Source organism: Malaclemys terrapin, chromosome 4 (genome assembly GCF_027887155.1).
Source record: "Malaclemys terrapin pileata isolate rMalTer1 chromosome 4, rMalTer1.hap1, whole genome shotgun sequence".
Lineage (NCBI taxonomy): Eukaryota > Metazoa > Chordata > Testudines > Emydidae > Malaclemys > Malaclemys terrapin.
Window position 1 is genome coordinate 7,194,045 of NC_071508.1, and position 21,184 is coordinate 7,215,228.

The window sequence follows — 21,184 nt, forward strand, 5'->3', positions numbered from 1 at the left end:
CGGCTCCAGGCACCAGCGCAGGAAGCAGGTGCTTGGGGCGGCTAATGGAAAGGGGCGGCACGTCTGGGTCTTCGGCGGCAATTCAGCAGCGGGTCCCTCAGACCCTCTCGGAGGGAAGGACCAGCCACCAAATTGCTGCCGAAGAATGAAGCGACGCGGTAGAATAGCCACCGAAGTGCTGCCAATCGTGGCTTCTTTTTTTTCTTCTCTTTGCTGCTTGGGGCGGCAAAAAAGCTGGAGCTGGCCCTGCTTATGATTGTTTTAAACTTGCTGCCTATTAATTTTATTGAGTAGCCCCTAGTTCTTATGTTACATGAAGGGGAAACTAACACTTCCCTATCCACTTTTTCCCTACCTTTCATAATTGTATAGTCCCTAACATATCCCCCCCTTAGCTGTCTCTTTTCTAGGCTGAACAGTCCCAGTCTTTTAATCTGTTTTCACAGGGAAGCTGTTCCATATCCCTAATCATTTTCATTGCCTTTCTATATATCATTTTCAATTCTAATATGTCTTTATTTTGGGGATGAGGTGACCAAAACTGCATGCAGTATTCAAGATGTGGGCGTACCATGAATTTATATAGTGGCATTATGATATTTTCTGTCTTATTAGCTATCCTTTTCCTAGTGGTTCCTAATATTCTGTTAGCTTTTTTGGCTGTCGCAACACATTGAGCATATGTTTTCAGAGAACTATCATCATGGCAGACAACTACCATCCCACTGCAGTCTGGAAATGTTGGAAGAAATGTGGTTAGTATCATGGGGAAATTTTACATCTTTTTATAGTAATACTATTTAATAACAATAAAATTTTATATTTACATAGCATTATTCATCACCACTGAAATGCAGCCACCTCTGAAAGGGAGCAAGGCAACAGAGCAAAGCTATATAACAGTTTAGGACAGGAAGTGAAGAAGAATGCTGTATCCCCTCAAGAGGGCAGGGGGGATTTAGGCAGATGAAAGTACTAATAAATAATAATAATAATAATAATAATAACTTTGCACTTCTGTAGCACCTTTCAAGGTGATGTACGGTGTGTAATATTATTTTCATTTTGCAGATAAAGAAACTGTGGCACAGAGAGGTTAAAAGACCTGTCCAGCAGCATCACAAAAGTCAATGCTAGACTAAGGAATAGAATCCAGGTTACCTGACTCCCAGTCCTCTCTTCTAAACTCTAGACCAACATTGCCACTCTGAGCTGGAATTTTGCTAGAACACCAAAGTCAACACCACTACCTTGTCAAGTATCAGAGGGGTAGCCGTGTTAGTCTGTATCCACAAAAACAATGAAAACAAAAAACACTACCTTCATGTCTTACTAGAAAGACCACACTTCCAGCAGCTCAGCAGGCCCAATCTCTGTATTGAAGCATAGGGCCAATATTGACTCAGTCTCAGAGGGAAGAGTGCCACCTACAGAACTACCAGTGCCACCTCCTGCTGTACCTCGGTTTTCTTAGTACACAGACTTGTCTGTACTAACCCTTTGAAATCTGACAATCAGATTGTAGTAGCTGCTTATATGGGTCCTCAAGTTTCTATTAAACTTTCACACACCTTTAGCTCAAATGCCCAACTGACTGCAGGACTGACAGAAATCTCTTCCCCTTTCTGTTCCACTCCACTATAATGCAGCCCCTTTTTCATTCAACTCCTCTTCCTCTTTCCAGGCCCCCCTACCCATGGGTCTGATTCCCATCCCCGTCCTTCTCCCCAGCCCTCACTCTTCCCTTTGTAACAGAGGAAGGGAGGCTGAGAAATAAAAAATTGAAATATTCCAAGAATGGAGAGGCTGAGGAACCCCCTCCTTCTGCAATCTCCTTCCTTCTCCAGCAGCAGGATGGGGGAGTCTAGTGATAAAGAACAAAGAGACCATTGCTGGAAAAATCAAGGTTGTAAGAGAGAGTAAAGACAACAGTTTAAACAATAAAAAAGAGAGGAAGTGTCTTGTCTCCAGACAAGCCATTGTTTTTCAGGCTGCATAATAATGTTAATAACCCCTCTAGGCCTGGAAGATAACACAATAGAAGAGAGAGAGGGGAGGTGTAGTTCACACCTTGACTATTGCTTCTGTTGTTTAGCTGGCATTATCCCCCGGGCTTTGGGATAAGGAGAATTAGAACTGCATATTGTTGAAAATTTCAAAGACCCCTTCAACCAAAGGGTCCACCATTTGTTTTGCACCCAGGATTTTCAGTGGAGGCTGTTGTCAACTAAAAGGGGGACATGTGAAGCTGACATGTTTAGAGGCTGCTCTAAGTCACTTTCCAGCAGGGGACAAAGATGATAATGAATCTGATTCCAAAGTGGCCCACTCTGCCAACCTACCCAGAAGTGATTCCAGGGAGGATTTTTGATTTGGGATTAGAGTGACCACCTTTTCAAAATGCAAAAACGGGATACATGCAGGAGCCCCGCCCCCCTCTGTGGCCCCACCCCCTGACCAGGACGGAAGTGAGAGCTGGGCAGTGGTAATAGCCGCCCAGGGAGACCAGGCTACTGTGGAGAGCCCTGGACCCTTCACCTGCCCTGGGCGGGGTGCCCAAGAGCAGCCCCTGTCCCTGTCCCCCATGGCCTGCCATCCATGGCAGGTGGAGGGTCTGGAGCTCCCCATGTGTCCCAGGCTCCCTGAGTGCCCGGCTCCGGCTTCTGACCTGGCCAGGGGCAAGGCCTCGGGGGGAAGAGGAGGAGCAGGGGGCGGGGCCTGGTGGTGAGGAGGGGCTAAGGCCCACCTCAGCGCTCACCACCCCCTTCTGAGAAGAGGCTGGCACCGCCCCTGAGCTTTGGGCAGATGTGGAGTGGCGCCACAGGGAATCCAGGACAAATGCCATCCTGGAGTCATTCAGCCCAGGACCAGGCCTTGAAATGTACATTTTGGGACTGTCCCACCCAATTAGGGATGGGTGGTCACCCTACTTTAGAGCCCTGACCACTTTACAAACAGAGTAACATGAGATGTACTCCTACTGTTTCTCCACAGCAGTTGATGGACTTCCTGTCTTAGTAACCATCATAAGATGTGTAGAACATTTTTCATGTGATACAGTCATCTTCATGGTGCCATGTCCCACAGAATGTCTGGACAATATAACTCAAAACCACTGCTAAGAATACACTCATGGCCTTTCATCTTTACACTGCCACAGAATATCTAAGCAGAGGAAAAGGAATGTTTGTGAACTGTGCCACATAGGAGGTGCATTTCCCAAGATGTGACCCTGTAGGCTACAAGGAGTTAATGCAATGAGAACAATCTGCTAACTCTAGGCTCCAGTCTTTAACCCTGGCCTTCTGGCTCACTGGCCTACAGGACCATGAAGATGAGCAACAACATGAATGAGAAGAAATGCAGAGCATGGTATCTGCTTTGGTAATTATGTCCTCTACACTTTTAGTTCCGAGAGACTTCAACCTCCATGTGTGGACAACAGCACATCTTTGTCAGCACATGAGTCTACAGAGCCTCAGGCCTCCAAAATATTTGTGCCAAGTTGCTACAGGAAGCACACAGAAAGATGCATATATGCTTTTAATCTCTATTTTAATTGTGATGATCTGTCTGATTATGATCTGACCACTACATTATGCAGACAAAAATGAGGGAACTCGAGCTGCTTGGAGGTGGAGGACCAATTGTAAGGGTGTGCCCTAGGAAATAGATGGTGTCAGATCAGTTCCATTGGGCTCTTAGCGATCCCTTTCCTGACTAACCATATTATTCATTACGACGTCTACTACTACTGCTTGAGTGGCAACAGTGTGCAGCTCTGTGCTATATAAAACAAAGCAGAGAAATTAATCATGCCTCACCCTGGGACCATTCCCAAGATGGGTGAATGCAGCGATATAACTGGTCTGCTGTCCATTGCCATCGACAAAATGGTTTCCAAGTGTAGCACTGGGCTAGGTGGCATACAGAGTATCTATTCTAGCAGCCCTCAGCAGTTACACTGGAACAGAACTTCTTAAACCTAGACACATGCAAAGAGAGACAATTCTTATTCCATAGAGTGATGAGAAAAGATTCAGGGGAATCTTAATTACAGCCATTGTATAATAATAATAATAATAATTAATAAGTGACTTAGGAGCCTAATTCCTACTTCCTACTATCAAAAGCTCCTGATAGCTTTTGATAGTAGGAAGCTATCAAAAGTCACATAGGAGGCTAAATCCTGCTGAAAGTTAATCTGGGACAGACTGGAACTAGTGTCTTAGCGGTGAAATGATAACAATTAATACCTAGCGCTTCTGTAGTGCTTGTCATGAGTAGATCTCAAAGTGCTTTACAAAGAAGGGCAATATTTTTATTCCCATTTTGCAGATGGGGAAACTGAGGCACATAGAGGGGACATGATTTGCCCATAGTCCCCCAGCAGGGCAATGCCAGAGCCAGAAATGGGACCGAGGTCTTCAGAGTTCTAGTCCGGTGCTATAACGACTATGTCACCTTTAACACTATCCTGACTTCCCCTCCCTCAAAACTGCCAATCTCACTTAATTTGGGGCTACATTATAATTGTTGCCTTATAGGTGAAAATAACCCCAGTGTAAGGCATTGGTATATAGTTTGTGAAATGGCTTTATGCCAGAAAATACAGGTGATGTCCTGGTTCGTGTCTCATTATTCTCAGCTGTTCACAGTCCCTAGGGGACCATGGGCAGGTTGACTGTGGATCAGAGCAGCCCTGAGGCGACTCTAATTTATATTGGGGGCTGGAGAAGCCCAGAATACTGGGAGGTGCAAATGTGGTTTAAATCTTAAAGCCATGTTTCCTCTCTCTCCCCCGCCGATCTGGAGTGAGAAATGGGCCCAGAGTCAAGCAGTGGGAGGACCCAGCTCGAGGTTCCTGACCCATAGGGTTGCCAAATTTCTAATTGCGCAAAACCAAACACCTTTGCCCTGCCCCGCTGCAATGCCCCTGCCCCACCCCTTCTCTGAGTCCCCCCGCCACTTATTCCAGCCCCCCCCCACTCACTTTCACTGGCCTGGGGCAGAGGTTTGGGGTGTGGGAGGAGGTGATGGCTCCAGCTGGGGGTGTGGGCTCTGGGGTCAGGCCAGAAATGAGGGGTTCAGGGTGCAGGAGGGGGCTCTGGGCTGAAGCAGGGAGCTGGGGTATAGGAAGGGGTGCAGGCTCTGGGAGGGAGTTTGGGTGCGTGAGGGGACTCAGGGCTGGGGTAGGGGTTGAGGTGTGGGAGGGGATTCAGGGTGCGGGCTCTGGCTGGGCGGCGCTTACCTCAGGCAGCTCCCGGTCAGTGGTGCAATTGGGCTAAGGCAGGCTCCCTACCTGCCCTGGCTCCACACTGCTCCTGGAAGCGGCTAGCATGTCTGCCCCTAGGCAGAGGGGCCAGGGGGCTCAGTGCAGTGCATGCTTCCTGCGCCCACAGGCGCCACCCCCACAGCTCCCATTCAGGGCTGGTGTAACCACTAGGCGATGTTCCGGGGGGAGTGGAGGGACAAGGTGGAAGTTTTGCCTAGGGCACAAAATATCCTTGCACCGGCCCTGCTCCCATTGGCTGTGGTTCCCGGCCAATGGGCGCTGCGGAGCTGGCGTTCAAGGTGGGGGCAGTGCACGGAGCTTCCTGGCCGCCGCTGTGCCTAGGGGCCAGACATGCTGGCCACTTCCAGGACTTTTAACAGCCCAGTCAGCAGTGTTGACCGGAGCCACCAGGGTCCCTTTTTGACCAGTTGTTCCAGTCGAAAATTAGATGCCTGGCAACTCAGTGACCCATCTTGTCAGAGTCACAAATAGAGCCATGCTCAGCAAGTGCTGCGGGTCTGTAAGGGGAATGTTGTGCTCCTTCTGTATGGGCACTGATGGAACAGGTCCAGCAATTAAGTTTTGGGACGGGGCAAGGAATTCCCCATGTGCTTGATTATGCTATTGACATGGTGGTGATGGCCAGAGTGGGCGCTGCCAGGCAGGCATAAGAACATAAGAATGGCCATATTGGGTCAGACCAAAGGTCTGTCCAGCCCAGTATCCTGTCTACCGACAGTGACCAATGCCAGGTGTCCCAGAGGGTGTGAACCTGACAGGCCCAGTGATTGGGATGGCTCAGGGATCTCCCTTGTGCTATTGACATGGCGGTGATGGCCAGGGTGGACACTGCCAGGCAGGCCCAGTGATTAGGACGGGTCAGGGATCCCCCTGGTGCTATTGGCATGGTGGTGGTGGCCAGGGTGGGCGCTGACTGGCCAGGGCCAGTGACTGGGCTCTGGGTCTGCAGCGTCATAAGCCCCAAGCGTTCAAACGCCATAAGTCAGGGTCTCCAAAATCAGAAGATTGGCCTAAAAATCCTGAGTTGTAGATCTTAAATCCACACAGTTTGGGTTCATTTTCTCTGCTTTTAGATGTCTGAGCCCTTGCAAGTGGGTGTCACATTTTCGAGCATTTGTGCACAATCGTAAGGGCTAGAAATGAAATGCGAACTGAGAGTCTTGAAAAAATCACGGGACTCCAGGAGCTGGGTCTTTAAGTGAAACACCCAAGCTCTGGTGGGTTGGGGCTGGCCTGGAGCAGGGAGTCCCCATTTGGCTTCAGGGGACTGGGGACATGTGGTTTTGGTGGCCAGGGTGGGCACTGACTGGCAGGGGCTGGGATCTGGGTGGGACCTGGAGCTCCCCGGCTCACTGGGTTGAGATCCAGCAAACTCCCCCCTCCCACCCGCCATTCTCCTCAGGGGCAACGGCTCCCTTCGAACTCCTCCCGCCAAAACACCTCCTCCACTGTGATTGGCCGGAGGGTCTGGCCAATGAAAGGGCTGTTACTGGGCTCGGCGGGGGGGGGGGGAGGGAGGAGCTACGTCCCTTCCCGGGGAAGGTTCCATCGGAGGCGTGGCGCGCGTGCAGGCGCTAGGGAGGGGCTCGTGCTGAGTGTTGCAGGAGCTGGCGTTTGCAGCAGTAAAGGAGTGCTGCAGAGAGGGGTCGGTGGGCACCGTTCAGGAGGCAGATGATTGGGGTGCAGGGAATAGAGCATGTCTCAGTTGGGGGAGGGAAATGGAGCCCCCCCTTAGTGGGGGGGACGGAGGGGGAAGGGAGTCTCCCCACCCCCTTAGTATGTGAGGGGAAATGGAGCTCTCCTTAGTATGTGTGTGAGGGGCAACTATGGGGGAATGGAGTCCTCCCGTGTGTATGAGAGGCAGCTGTGGGGGGAATTGAGCTCCCTTAGCGTGTGGGGGCCAATAATGAAGAGGGAATGGACCCCCTTCAACGCAGGAGCTGGGTGGTGTTCTGGAATGGAGAAGGAACGTGGATCTTTTTGGAGTAACAGGGAATGGTTGTGAGGGGAAGCCCCTTGCGTGGGTTGCAACTCTCTGAACAATGTGTTGTGTATTTGGAGAGGGGAGGGAGGGGTCTGTGGCCAAAAGAATGTCAGGATCCTTTTACCTCTTATGCTGAAACATCCATGTTTCTTATCTGTGTCTTGGCAGCACCTGTCCCGTCTCTGACTGGCTCCCATCCTCAATGCTGCCACCACACCCGGGTGGCTCTTAAGATTCCTAGTGTTTGGCAGCCCCCAGCTTTCCAACATCCCTGTGCACACTCCATTAACCTAAATAACAGGTACCCCATTACTGTTGCTCCCTGCCTCAGCAGCAGAAAGGGGGTGGGGATCGGGGTGGGGCAATTTATCCCTGAAAGAAAACAAGCAGGGGTTGGTGGTAACAAACCAGTGTCTAATTACATCTCAGCACTGAAGGTGTCTGACACTAAAATGTGAGGGGAGCTTAGGACTAGTTAGAGATTTGCTCCAATTACAGACATGGGGGTAGCTGCACTGGTAAAGCCATGAGAGGAAGGATGCTCTAGTGGTTAGGACACTCAGGAGACCCAGGTTGAATTCCCTGCTTAGCCACAACCCCCCTGTGTGACCTTGGGCAAGTGACTTCGGCTTTGTTTACACTACAAGCGATACCGTAGCAGTGTAGATGCTTACTACAGCAACAGAAGGGTTTTTTTCATCACTGTAGTACATCGGTAGGCAACCTATGGCACGCGTGCCAAAGGCGGCACGTGAGCTGATTTTTGGTGGCACTCACGCTGCCCGGGTCCTGGCCACCGGTCCAGGGGGCTCTGCATTTTAATTTAATTTTAAATGAAGCTTCTTAAACCTTTTAAAAACCTTATTTACTTTACATACAACAATAGTTTAGTTTTCTATTATAGACTTATAGAAAGAGACCTTCTAAAAATGTTAAAATATATTACTGGCACGTGAAACCTTAAATTAGAGTGAGTAAATGAAGTCTAGGCACACCCCTTCTGAAAGGTTGCCGATCCCTGCTGTAGTAAATGCACTTCCTCAAGAGGCGGTAGGTAGGTTGATGGAAAAATTCTTAAATTGGCTTAACTGTATCTCAGGGGTGTGAATTTTTTATATCTCTGAGCGACATAGCTAGGTCTACCTAAGTTTAGGTGTAGCCTCAGCCTCAGTTTCCCATCTGTACAATGGGATAACCTCACAGGTATATTGGGAGGCTAAATACAATAAAGATTGTGAAGCAATCAGATATTGCTGCGATGGGCGCCGTGTGACTACCGGGGATAGGTAGTTTGTATGGGTAGAGCTTATCCCTGTTTTGAGACCAGGGAAAGCTGAACCAGCAAAAATGGATGCTTATAGTGGTTCGCCCTGCCTACAATATCTATCTATCCAGGGCTTGTCTATGTGGGAAGGTCTTGCCAGTTATACTGATACAGTTATATCGATGATGTGCCCTGTGTAGACTCTTATTCCTGTATAAAAGTGACTTTTTTGTTGTTGTTGTTGTTTAAGCAGGAACACCTTCCTGAACAACATAAGCTAAACTGAACAAAGGCCACCCTCGCCCCAGAATAAGCCATTGTCCACACACACAAGTATCAGTTTAACAATACTGGTATAGTTAAAGCGATACAGAGCCCTTGTGTGGCTGCATTTATGCCTAGTGGATAGAGCATTGGACTGAAACTTGAGTAATCTGGATTCTGTTCCTGGTTCTGCCACTAGCCTGTTGGGTGACCTTGGGCAAGTCGCTTCACCCCTCCGTGTCTCAGTTTCCCCATCTGTAAAATGGGGTTAAAGATACTGACCTCCTTTGAGATCTACTGACGAAAAGCCCTGTATAAGACTACCTATTAGTATACCAGTATAAAAGTGCTTCTAGCTGTTCCTGTATAGGAAAGGGAATAAGCTATGCAGGGAGAACTCCATCCACGCTAGGTATTGTCTCGGTATAACGCTGCCAGTTAAAAAAAACCACCCCTGTCATGTACAAAAACTGTAGAGCAGCCCTTAAAGTGCCCAGGTGTGCATCAGTTGTAATTATATAATTGGTATAACTATGCTGGTTTAAATTCACACCTTAGGATACAGCAGAAAACTTTCCCTTGTAGTCAAGGCCTTAGTTAATTACACAGACTCCATCACTCTAGTATCTGAGCACCTTTAATGTATTTGGTCTCACAACACCCATGTGAAGCTGGGCAGCGCAGTTGTCCCCATTGTATCGATGGGGAACTGATGCACAGAAAAGCTAAGTGATTTACCCAAGGTCACACCAGGTGTGTGTGGTAAAGCAGGGAATTGAACTGGGTCTCCTCTGTCCTCATGGCCTAGGCTGTATCTGCACTGTTGATCAAGCAGGGACATTATTATAGACCTGCTTGCGTTTTTACCCCTGAGTCATCTGACTTACTTCAGAACAGAGTCATGATGGTGGCTGACCGTAGTGCTCCCACCATTGCTAGGGCCGGTGGAGCAGCGGTGGCGTTAGACAAATGGTGGGAGAATTGCCTGCAATTCGGAGTGTAGATGAGGCCATATAGGGAAAGGTCCATATCCTACTTGCCAGTCTATTGAGACAATTGAGCATTGCAATGGTGGAGCCATTCTGCCTGTCCCATTCCCTGATGCTCTGAAGCCAGCTATTCCCTGCCCCAACCTGTGACTGGTTTGGAATCCGCTCTAGAGAGGAAGTTCTCTATCCCATTCGCTAATTCCCCAAGCCAAGTCATCCACTTCCTCACCGAAGGGGGGTGAGAGACTCCACGTGGCAGTCTGTGAGCTATCCAGTTCCCCCAACCCTGAGCCGGGTTGGAACCAGTGCCCATTGGTGACTGACTCCCTATCTGTTTCCCCAATCCCCTGAGCTGACTGGGTGGGGGCCAGTGACCCAGAGGTGACAGGCTGTGTACTGAATTATGGAAAAAATATCATATTTCAGTACCATTCAATACTCTTTTCTGTGAGAGTCTGTGCTCCGTGCCCCCGCTAGTTAAATATATCAACATTACCTCAGGAAAAGTAGCACATGGATAATACATAGATCCCAAGGCTAGCAGGGACCATTGTGACAATCTGGTCTGAGCTCCTGTATAACACAGGCCAGAGAATTTCCCTGAATTAATTCCTGTTTGAACCAAAACAGATCTTTTAGAAAAACATCCCATCTTGAATGAAAAATTGCCAGTGGTAGAGAATCCATCACAAGGCATAGTAAGTTGTACCAGTGGTTAATTACCCTCACTGTTAAAATTGTCCACCTTATTTCCAGTTTGATTTTGGCTAGCATCAACTTCCAGCCATTGGAACTTATCAGATCTTTGCTAGATTGAAGAGCCCTCAATTATCAGATTTTTGGTCCCCAGGTAGTTCTCATAACCTGTGATCAAATCACCCTTAAACCTTCTTTTTGTTAAGATAAATAGATTTTGCTCCTTGAGTCATTCACTCTAAGGTGTATTTTTCCAATCCCTTAATCATCCTTGTGGCTCATCACTGACTCCCTCCCAATTTATCATTGAGCCAGGAATAAAATAGTTTATAACAGTCACTGCCCTTCCAGGGGGAGATGGTTTGGCAGAAGCTTGCATAGGCTCACTTCCTGCCTCCAGTCTTTCCCCTTTATAGTACCAAATCCACCAAGGGAGCTGTGCTAGGTAGAGCCGACTGTATTCCCAGGACTGTGTTCCGTTTGCAGGGAATCTGGTGTCTGGTAACGAGCGGAAGGCTCTGCTGACATGTGCTCCCCTGTGGCCGGTTCTAAGATTCTGTATCGGAACTCCCGCCTCCTGCGCATGGCGTTCCTGCAGCTCCATCGCCAGCAGAGGGCAGATGTATTCTGTGATGTCATCCTGCAGGCAGAAGGTAACCTGAAAGAGGGGATTGGTACCCACCTTTCTTGTATCTGCTGAATTGTCACCTTGCCCGGGCCCCTAATGATGTGATTTGATGTACATTTCCAGAGAATATTAATTATACATGAGTATGTAGTTACATTTTATCATAAAGGGCACTATAGGTACGCTTGGCCCTTAGTTTTGCTGTTTGCAGTGGCTGTTGGATCATTGGGGACCGTGATACTGATGCGGCCTTGTGTGATAGGCGGCATTGAGGGGCTTGATGATGTTTGGGAATCATAAGTAGAAAAAGGTCTGCACAAAAGTGGAAGTCCTTCCAAAGAGCAAATTTTGCAAATAGCAGCCTTCCTACATGGTGCCAGCTATCTGTCAGCAGACATATGGAAATTAAGTGTACATCCTTGATTGGAGCATTGCGAGACCATTTTATATGAACTTTGCCCTCAGCTGCTTCATGTTCAGCTGACAACTTGAGCATATTTTGGTCTGTGAAAGTCTCTGACTCATTAATCAAACTAATCTTGAAGCTTCCTGATTTGTTAAGCGTGGGGGTGACTGTCTCAGTAATATTTTGTAAGTGTCTTGTTATTCTGTTTAAACTTTCATTGGATGAGGGGAAGTTTCAAGCAACAGCCTCCTATCTCATTGCATCTATAAGCAAGGTCCCCGCTGCTCTGCAAAGTTAATTTTTTTAATATTCATTGGAAGTACTGTCTTTGCTGCTAAGAAGAAGTGTCTTGGGAGTGGCATCCTTCGAATTAGTGAGGTTTCCATATGCTTCCCTGGCCCTTTGTTTCAGAATCTTACTTTTAGCAGATGGTGCACACAGAGTGTGAACCAAGACCCAGGACTCTAGTTATGGACACGAGAGTGTGTGTGTTTGGGGAACATGGCCATGCATCTCACTGTCTTGCTCATACTGTATATTGTTTGTTTCTGTATGTAAGGAAGCTTTTATTTCTTGCTGGCTGGTAGCTTTGGCTGTGTCTGAATGGAACTCCAGAGACACATAAACCAGCTGTTCTGTAGCTAGAGACATGCCTGTCAGTCCCTCACTGAAATAACATTTGCCTTGATGTGCCAGTGCTCAATGTGCTCTTTCTTAGGTGGTTTTTGAAAGAGGAAATTAAATGAAAAATAAAATCCCTCCTTTAAGATAACATCCTGGTTGAAGTCTGAAATACTGAAAACTCTGGCAGCATTGTACCTGCCCCTATGGTTCTCTGCCCCTTCTGGAGGGGAGGGTTTGGAGCAACTTCCTGGCTGGACGTCCTAAAGAACCAAAGATGGGTGCACCCAAGGTGGCCATCCTTACAGTATTCCGAGCTGCCCTGAGTAGCAGTGCTAGGGAGAGGCTGGGTTGGGGGTCCTGGCTGGGTTCAAGGCAGCAGGAGAGGCACCCAGAAAAGTGGATACATTCTCAATAAAATCACTGCTCCTCCAGGGCACAGGTCTGTCTGAATCTCCCCTTTGTGGATAGTCATGAGACTGCTGGATTGGACCCAAATCTTTGGACCCCACATGATTTCCAGTCCACTGGGTCTGGGCAGAGTCCAGACACTCTAGGTCTGTCCTCTTAGGCATAATCCTGGGACACCGATCTCATCCAGTATTCCTCCTGCCCCCAACCCCCAGGACCAGTGCTGAACCACTCAGGCCTCCCTAGTAGCTTATGCATGCTCTCCCCAGAGCCCCTCCCTTGCGTAGTTTCTCTTCAGGGACCATGTGTCATGGGATAGAAAAGGGATACGGAGAAAAGTGTGGGTGGCTTGTTTTTTTAAAGGAAGCAGACAACTTAATTTTATTTTGAGTGGGGTTTGTTAGTTTTATTTGGCTGTCGATGCAGTTAACTGGAGCAGTGGAAGGAACCTCAGAAATAAAAGCATCCACTTGAATTAACCCTCCACCTGGTATGAAATGGAAGCACGGTCTTTGCTACTAAGAAGTGACTCGGGGAGTGGCATCCTTTGCCGGGGGCGGGGGAGAAAGACTGGAGAGGGGGCCATGGAGATATGATCTCTCCTCAGACAAGAATGAAACCAAATCCCAGCATAAGCAGGCTGAGTTAGAGCTGCCTCAGCAACCGTAATGAAGAGTTGCCAACTCATGTGATTTTTATCACGAGTCTTGCAATATTTGGTGCTTTTCTTATAGCCCCGGCTGCGGGAATTGGAAGAGAGGAAGAAAATCTTTGCTTTAATTTTTTTTAACGTGTGTTTCTAGCCTTCCTTGTGCTTGTGGAAGAAAGCTTGAAAAGGTGAAGCAAGGACCCCCGAAAGGTTCTGAAATCAGAAGGCAAATAAAAATAACGATTTTAAGCCAATTTCATGATTTTTGGGGTGGGGTCCAACTCCTGATTTTTGAATTGTTGTGGGTTGGCGATACTAGGGCTTTGGGGTAGTTAAAATGTGAACTGCCCTTTTGCATAAATGAGGTTTATTAATACCGAATAGAGAGGAGCCGAGTCCCACACACAGCAGGGTTCTTGAGAGGATTTGGGGACTGGAGCAGCACAGAGCAGGCCAACCCAAACCCAATAAAGCACCATTGTTAAAGGGGTTGGAACAGGGTAGTAATAGCTAATGCAGTAGCGGAGCCCAGCTAACCTATGACACTGATGGTCCACTCCTTTGTTTGCAGGAGAGGCTGTACCGGCTCACTGCTGCATTCTCTCCGCCTGCAGTCCCTTCTTCATGGAGTGCCTGGAGAGGCAAATGCCCTCCAAAGGGTGCAAAGTGGTGCTGGAGCTGCGGGGTCTGAAGATCGGGACTCTGCGGAAGCTGGTGGATTTCCTATACACCTCGGAGATGGAAGTGTCCCGGGAGGAGGCCCGGGATATCCTGGCTGCCGCCCGGCAGTTCCAAGTAGCAGAACTGGAGTCGCTGCAGCTGGAGGGTGGGAAGCTGGTGAAACAGGTGCTGGGTCGGCGCTTGAACCGGAAGTGCCTGCAGCCGCCCAGCCTGGCTCCTATCTCTGCTAGTGTCGTGCCGCAGGCCTGTCCGCCAGCTCCCACCACCCCACGGACATTCCACCCCCTGGTGGCAGGCAAGCAACGTACGGCAAAGCCCCCGGGTGATGGTGGGGTACGTGCCAGCAGCACCGCCTGTCAGGCGGAGAGCGCCAAGTATTGGGAGGCTGTAGTACCTCAGAACGGGGGAGCCCAGCCAGGGATGCAGGGTGCGGTGGCTCCTGTGGAGACCGGGAACGTGAGAACCCAGAGCCGCTCCTTGGGCTTAGACAGGAGCCTCGGTGTGGGGAGCCCCCTGGGCAAGGCTGAAGGGTCACCGGGCGAGAGGAGCGCTGAGCAGGCCTTTCCCAGCGAGGGTTGCACCACAGACTGCTCACCGCTGCCAAGGAAGATCAAGCTCAGCCGCCCGAAACTGCCGCCTCCCCACAATGCCTGTGCCACAAAGGCACCCCCCACTGCAGCACCCAGCAAGACCCCCACCTCCATCCGGCGCCTCTGGCGGCAGAAGACCCCAGGCTGGGATGAAGCAGGTGGGCTAGAGCAGGCCAGCCCCTCTTGCCATGCTGGGAGCCTCCCTGGGCCTCCAAAGACCAGCAACAGGAAGCGAAGCTCCAGTACGTCGGCTTCTGGCTCAGACACTACCCCAGGGGAGGGGCACGTGGGTAGTGTGAAGCTCAGGAAGGTCGTCAACGGGAGTTGCTGGGAGGTGGTACAAGAGCCACCAGCCAGGGAGCCCCAAGGAGCCCCAGTGACCGTGGGAGAGACAAGCACCTCCCGTGTGGCTTCCCCGCCCAGCTCCGGACCGCACAACGTTACGCGCTGGCCAGAGCTGCCAGAGACGCGGGCAGCCAGCTCCACTGAGCTGCTGGCTGGAAGGCTGGAGGCTGTGCCGCTTCCTGAGCAGGCGATGGTAGAACAGGGGCCCTCAGACGGGAGAGGAGGCTGCAGGGACCCTTACGAGCTGGACATGGCGGCATTGGAGCCCTTGAGTGAAAGTGAGGAGTTTGGGGACTCAGCCCCGCTGGAGCAGATGCTGGACCTGCTGCTATCAGGCAGTGGCGTGGAGGGTCTGGGCACTGCTGGGCCAGGAGGGACAGCAGGCTGTGCCCCTTCCATGGGCCCCTCACATGGGCCAAATACAACACCCGTGGGTGCTGCTGCAGCAGGCGAGGAGTGGCATCCCCCCGAGGTGCAGCTGTGGCCAGAGTGGGACGACCCAGGGAAGGGCCCCCTGCCAGGATGGGAGGTGGGGGGTGGTCACTCCGCCCTTAGCACTGCAGATGGGGATCCCCCGGGGCAGCCTGCAGGTGGCCATCTTGCACCCAGGAGGGCTCTCTCCAGCGGTCACCACCCCACCTCATGCAGCCCAGTGCCCCTGGCACCTGCCAGCCCCCAGACTCTTCAGCATCCACAGCTGGCAGCTGGCAGCAGGGAGGCTCCGTCGGGCCCACTGCCCCGTGTTCCTGCGGAAGGCAGCGCGGGGAAAGGGCAGGGACTCTGCACCACCCAGGCTGCTGGGATGGAGACAGGGTCCCAGTTTCAGGCACCCTGGGGGCTGCCCCAAAGCCGCCCAAAGCATGGCCCTTTGGACCATCAGCCCCCGGACAGTCCGGAGGGCGACGAGATTGACATCATGGCCGGCGCTGAGGAGGCACTGGTACCTGCTGGCAGCACCTGCGTCAGGCCTGACCCCTCCTCGGAGTCTGATGAAGAGGTGGACGTTCTGAACTAGTGTTCTCTAGCAGAGGGGGAGGGAGTCTGGCTTATGGAAGCCAGCCGGCCACCGAGGTGTAGCTGTCATAGCTGAGACTGACTATGGGAAGCTGCTAGTAACAAAATGAATCAGGTTGGAGTGGGGAAGCTCTGCAGAGCCTGATAGTGGGAAGAGCTCTCCCACCACTCTGCAAGGGGGGGACAGGGATCAGTTGGAGGGCACAGCTGGGTTGAAGCCAGGATGGAGGTGCAGCATCTCCCCCCGCCCCGTTAATTCTGGGAGGGGGCTGAGCCATACACAGGGATGTCACTGGGATTTAAACAAGAAATGCACTGGTCACTCGATGACGCACTAGGACTGAGAACGGGGTGGCCCCAGTGTTACCTACTACTTTGTTGGCGCTCTGCTGACCTCTGTGGTTGAATCATCTCTTACCACTGCTTCAGTTCTGCTGAGCAGCCTGTGTTTGGAGGGGAGGAGGGGTGGAAAGAGAACAGCCCTTCCCAGTCATCTGGAGCCCCCCCGCCTCCACCTGTGTTAGGACAGAGGGGCTGCACATGCTGAAGCAGCTTTTCCTGCTGTCACAGACACTTTCAGACCCACGGACATTTTGTTGATGTACAAGGCAGTTGTGTGGGTGCAGTGAGAGAAGGGAATGAATGGGCCCAACATGGATCAAACGGTGGAAGTATCAATTGGGGGTGGTAGTCAGCACCCCTGTGTGTTGTAGAGTCTCTTTAAAGGTGATGCTAACAGTGCTCTCAGCTCACACTCCCACCTCCCAGTGCTGGCACCCAGGATAGGCCTTGCCTAATTGTCTTCATTTTCTTTCCTGCCCCTGTTGTGCATTTAGCTTAAGCCTCTACATTTATGTACGTAAACATCTTAACTTTCCTAAGCCTGGCCATGGGGACACAGGCCACAGATGCTGGTGGAGCACTATTAGGAGCTCCTAAGGCTGCAGCCAGGATTCTAGTTTTGCAAAATAATTGGCCAGCAGTGGTACCAGCCTACCTACCTGGAGTCACGGCTATCTCAGGTGCAAACTCCACTCCTGCCTGGCAATGCCATAGCACAAGCCACTGTCCCTCATTTCCCATGATCACATTGCTACCCCGTTGACCTGTTGTGCATCTCCTCCAGAGTTGATGTTCTCCTGTTACGACCCAGCAACCCTTTCTTCCCTGCTGCTTCCCACAGCACATGTATCCCTCCACTGACAAAGAACACCAGCTCCATAGTTACTTAGTGCTCATCTTCACGCGTCACTGTCCTAATGAGAACATCTGTTACCCTTAACATCAGCATGTATTTTCATCCCCCCTCCAGGAAGCATGTGGGCTTTGTGCCATGCTCCCTCCACTTCTCTCATTGCAGGGACCGACCACCTGCTGCAGCGGCCCCTTTAGCAATGGAGAAGACGGGATAGCAAGGAGAGCCTGGAGCGTGAGAGGGTGGGGCTTGTTTGAAATAAATGGTTGTATTTGCCTCTTGTTCGTTCTGCTGGATTTGCCCTCTGTTACATGGACTGCACCACCCTGCTTTCCTAGCCATGCAGTGCAAGCTGCCAGGAGCCGTTTCCTCCCTCCTGCAGGGAGCAGGACACCTGGCAAGACTCCTAGCAGAATGCATGAGCATGTCCTGGAGTGGGGCTTTCCACTGATGGCTGCAAGCTGTGCAACATAGGGGGAGGAGAAGGTGCAGTCCAGCTGACCAGCCTGTATGGTGACCTCTGACCCCTCACCCCACCTTGCTGCCACTTACAAATCGTTTTTTTTAGAAGCTTTATTACAAAGAAGTCTACCCACAAAACAGTGAAAGATCATCTGCTAAGGACGGCCAGAGGACGCTTGTGGGAGCAGAGCAGAAGCGAAGGACAGAGTGGCATCATCTGGCCCACCACTCCCAGTGGGAAGAGCTGCAGCTTCAGAGACATGACTGAGGTTTGGCCATTGGCCCCTTCCCCCACTTCATCATGCCTCATCATGGATGCTCCGGTCCACACAAGGAATGGATGGGTCCTAGACCCGGCTGCCGGGATGAGAAAGAGAGGGGTCAGCCCTGGCTGTTCACACAGGAAATGATATACCGCCACCTCACTCCTGCACTAAGCATCCAGTCATTTGGGCCCAAAACACTGACCTGCATTAGCTTGTTGGCTAGCGGCAGTCACACTGAGGTCACCCTTAAGCCACTGACAAGCCTGCCAACTTAAGGGGTGACAGCTCCTTGAGAGGAAGGGCGGTCCAGAGGTCAGTGTACTAGCCCAGCACCTGGATTCTCAGGTGTGTTGTGATACACTCATATTACCTTAGCCCCCCCAGATAAAGGGCTCCCACCATGGGGGAGAGACCATGCAGGGTCTCGATGAGGTGGATGGGGTTTCTGCTCAGCAGTTGGAATACAGAGCATGGCGCTGAAGCACCGCTACCTCCTCCCCACCACAAGGCATTTTTGACGGATCCAGCCCTGCTTCCATGTCCGGGAAAGGAGACACTTCACCCTCACAGGAACAAGCCAACGCAGCTTGGACTAGGTTTTCCTCTCGAGGCGTTCCGGGCTTGGAATGGACTGAGGCTCCGACAGCCGCGTTCTCACATCCCTAGCATTAGCCTGCTGCCAAGTTCAGCATGTCCAGTTAAGGCAACATGCCCCCTAGCCGGTATTTGATTGGACATGGGTTCCAGAAGTGACCCCGGGTGCATGGAGTCGGATCTGCTGTCTTTAGTGACAACTGTGTGTTTCGGCTCCCATTAGCCCTGCAGAGACACCACCGCTTGGAGAGCACAAGCTGGACTCTATTCCTCCTCGTGTATCATCTGCTGACCCTGACGCTAGGGCGTGGCTACGGAGGACAAGGAGGTGGCACAGGGGTCGTTCAGAGTGTAGTTTGCTCTGCAAGACCTTTATGACTGGCCATAGTGCGGGGGAGCCCAGGTGGTGCCGGCAATTAAAAAAAGCGCAAGCTGAGGGGGTTTGTGCTGGAGTCTGACAGACACACAGATCTCAACCATTCTAGTTACAGTCACTTCTTCCCTCCTCCCTCGGATTTCCAGTGGCCATCCCTTCTGCTGGACCGGTCTTGGAGCAGGAATAACTCACCTCGGTGTAGCTCTGCGTTAGACCAAGCTGCTCTTCAGCATATCAGCCACCTTCTCTGGCTCAGGGAACTTGAGCTTGCGAGGCGGCCCTTTCTTAATGCCGCTCCATAGCTCCACCACTGAAACCCCAACAACAAGGCAGGGGTGGTGACGGTGGGATGCGACCCATTGGTTTGTATTGCAGTAAACCCTAGAGACCCCCACTGAGCGAGATCGGGGCCCCTATTGTGCCAGGCGCTGCACAGACCCCCCCCCAAATGTACTAGGTACTGCACAGACCCCCACTGACGGAGTTCAGGGGCCCCCCCAATGTACCAGGCACTGCACAGACCCCCCCCCCCCCACAACTAAAATTGGGCCCACACTGCAGCACAATCTCTGCCCCACAGAGCTCTGAACAGTCAGACAAAGGGTGGGAGAAAGGGATACAACATATGCATTTAGGAACCTAATCGTGAAGTAGCTTACTCCGCATGAGGCGCTCACCATGTCAGCCTGTGCCAAATTGGGACGCGTGAGCATCCCTACCCCAGTGTGCAGTCACCCAGGCACTGCCCTGTCCTGGCTCGCCCCTGCCCCCTCCCCCCAATCATTGCACCCTGACTGAGCACTGCTGTACAGAAACTCCAGCACTTACTTCTTCCATCCTCCTTCACCAGGGACACCTCAAAGCTGTTCCTGCGCGGTGTCTCAGGGTTGATCTCCACCACCACGTTGGCGACGGTGCGGCGCAGTGCCTGGCTCACGGCATCGGCATTGCGCCCGTAGACTCGTCAGCTCTTACTGTGGGGGAGGAGGGGGGTGATGGGGGTCAGCGGGGCTGGGGATCCTGCTAGCAAACCAGCCCCATGTCGAGTAATGCCACACTCCCCGCCTGATCCATGACCACATCCCCGAACCCAGTGCCTGTGCCCCCACCACCCAAACCTGCTCCCCCTCTGGAAGTGTCTCAGACTGAGTCCCCCCCAAGATAACCCTCCCCTTCCTCTCCACAGACAGGCCCCCTCCTGCCAGCTATTGGCCCCCATCCACCACCTGAGCATCCCTGGTGCCCTCCACTGGGACATGAGCCCTGCTGGGGCTTAAAAAACACCCACCCTCTTGCACTGGCCAGGACTCACCAATGCTCAATAACCACACGGGGTCCAGGGCCCCGACTTCCCTCACCCCGTGACCTCTTTGGCAGTGTATCGACACCGGCGTTCGCCTTCACGTCCTCAGAGTTCACAGCCTTTGCCTCAGGCTCCTTTGCCTTCCTCTTCCTCACTTTGGGGGCCATCGTGCTCTGGGAGAACAAACAAGAGCCCCTTACCATGCATCTCTGGGTATTTTTCAGTCCAGATGGGATGTTTTTGGAACAGGAGTTAATCCAGGGAAGTTCTCGGGCCTGGGTTATTCAGAGGGGGTCAGGATACATCATGACGGTGGTGCCTTCTACCCTTAGAGGCAGGACAACAGACCCCTTCCACCCAGCCACAGAAGTAAGGGGGGGGGGGGGATGTGGCACAAAGTGGAGAGACTTTCAAGGGACAATGGAAACCAAGAGGCAGGGGGGCGAGAGGCCTAGAACAGCAAGGGTGGGGAGATAATACAGGGCAGGGTCAAGGGGCCCCAGCATGTTTGCAGGGCAGGACTGAGGGGGCCCCAACAAGGCAAAAGAGGCGAGGGCCAGGACTAGAGGCCAGACTCGAGGCGTGGGTAAAGCGCCCCCCCGCACCCACTTCCTGCAAGTGGTACCAGTAGCGTTTCTTTCCTGCGCATCCCAGCGCGGGGGGTCTAGGCAGAGCAGCGGAGCCCCAAGGCCAAGACACACCAGACCCACGGAGGGCAGCACAGACACAGGCCCGCCCCAGAGACCTACCGCCTTCCCCACAGCCAGGGACCCACGCTGAACCTCCGCGCAGCCACGCGGGCCAGCCCGGCAGAGGAAAGTGCCCCGCTCCCAACCATTCAACCCCACAGCGAGGGGGAACCGGGGGAAATAATAGTGGGGAAAGGCCTCAGCTGAGCCAGCCCTGCCTCTGTCCCCAGTGCCGCTGAGCGTGAGCGGATCCGCGTCAGGCTCCAGCCAGGGCAGCGTTGTAATGAAAACACATGCGGCGCTTTTTACTGCACAGCCTCCCCCCCCGCTTTCTACAGGATGGTTCCTGCCCGAATTTGTTACACAACGTTCTGAATATTAATGAGGCTTCTTTGCAGCCAATCAGAGCTCAACCTGGGGCTACCGCGCCTTGGTGTCCGCATCAGGCCTGGGCCCAGCTG

General features: G+C 51.9%; 2 protein-coding genes across 2 annotated transcripts; one reads left to right on the forward strand and one right to left on the reverse strand.

Moving 5' to 3' along the window:
• Positions 1 to 11,019: 11,019 nt before the first annotated feature.
• On the forward strand, positions 11,020 to 16,365 carry BTBD18 (BTB domain containing 18). Its single transcript, XM_054026382.1, has 2 exons — positions 11,020 to 11,146; positions 13,780 to 16,365. Exons 1-2 carry the CDS (start codon positions 11,020 to 11,022, stop codon positions 15,837 to 15,839), a joined length of 2,187 nt encoding a protein of 728 aa, XP_053882357.1. The 3' UTR covers positions 15,840 to 16,365.
• A 1,223-nt stretch (positions 16,366 to 17,588) lies between these two features.
• SELENOH (selenoprotein H) lies at positions 17,589 to 20,956 on the reverse strand. Its single transcript, XM_054026383.1, has 5 exons — positions 20,784 to 20,956; positions 20,044 to 20,207; positions 19,560 to 19,705; positions 18,924 to 19,041; positions 17,589 to 17,852 (listed from the first exon to the last, which is right to left on the reverse strand). The coding sequence occupies exons 2-4, from the start codon at positions 20,199 to 20,201 to the stop codon at positions 18,941 to 18,943; spliced, it is 405 nt and encodes a 134-aa protein (XP_053882358.1). The 5' UTR covers positions 20,202 to 20,207; positions 20,784 to 20,956; the 3' UTR covers positions 17,589 to 17,852; positions 18,924 to 18,940.
• Between the last annotated feature and the right edge of the window lie 228 nt (positions 20,957 to 21,184).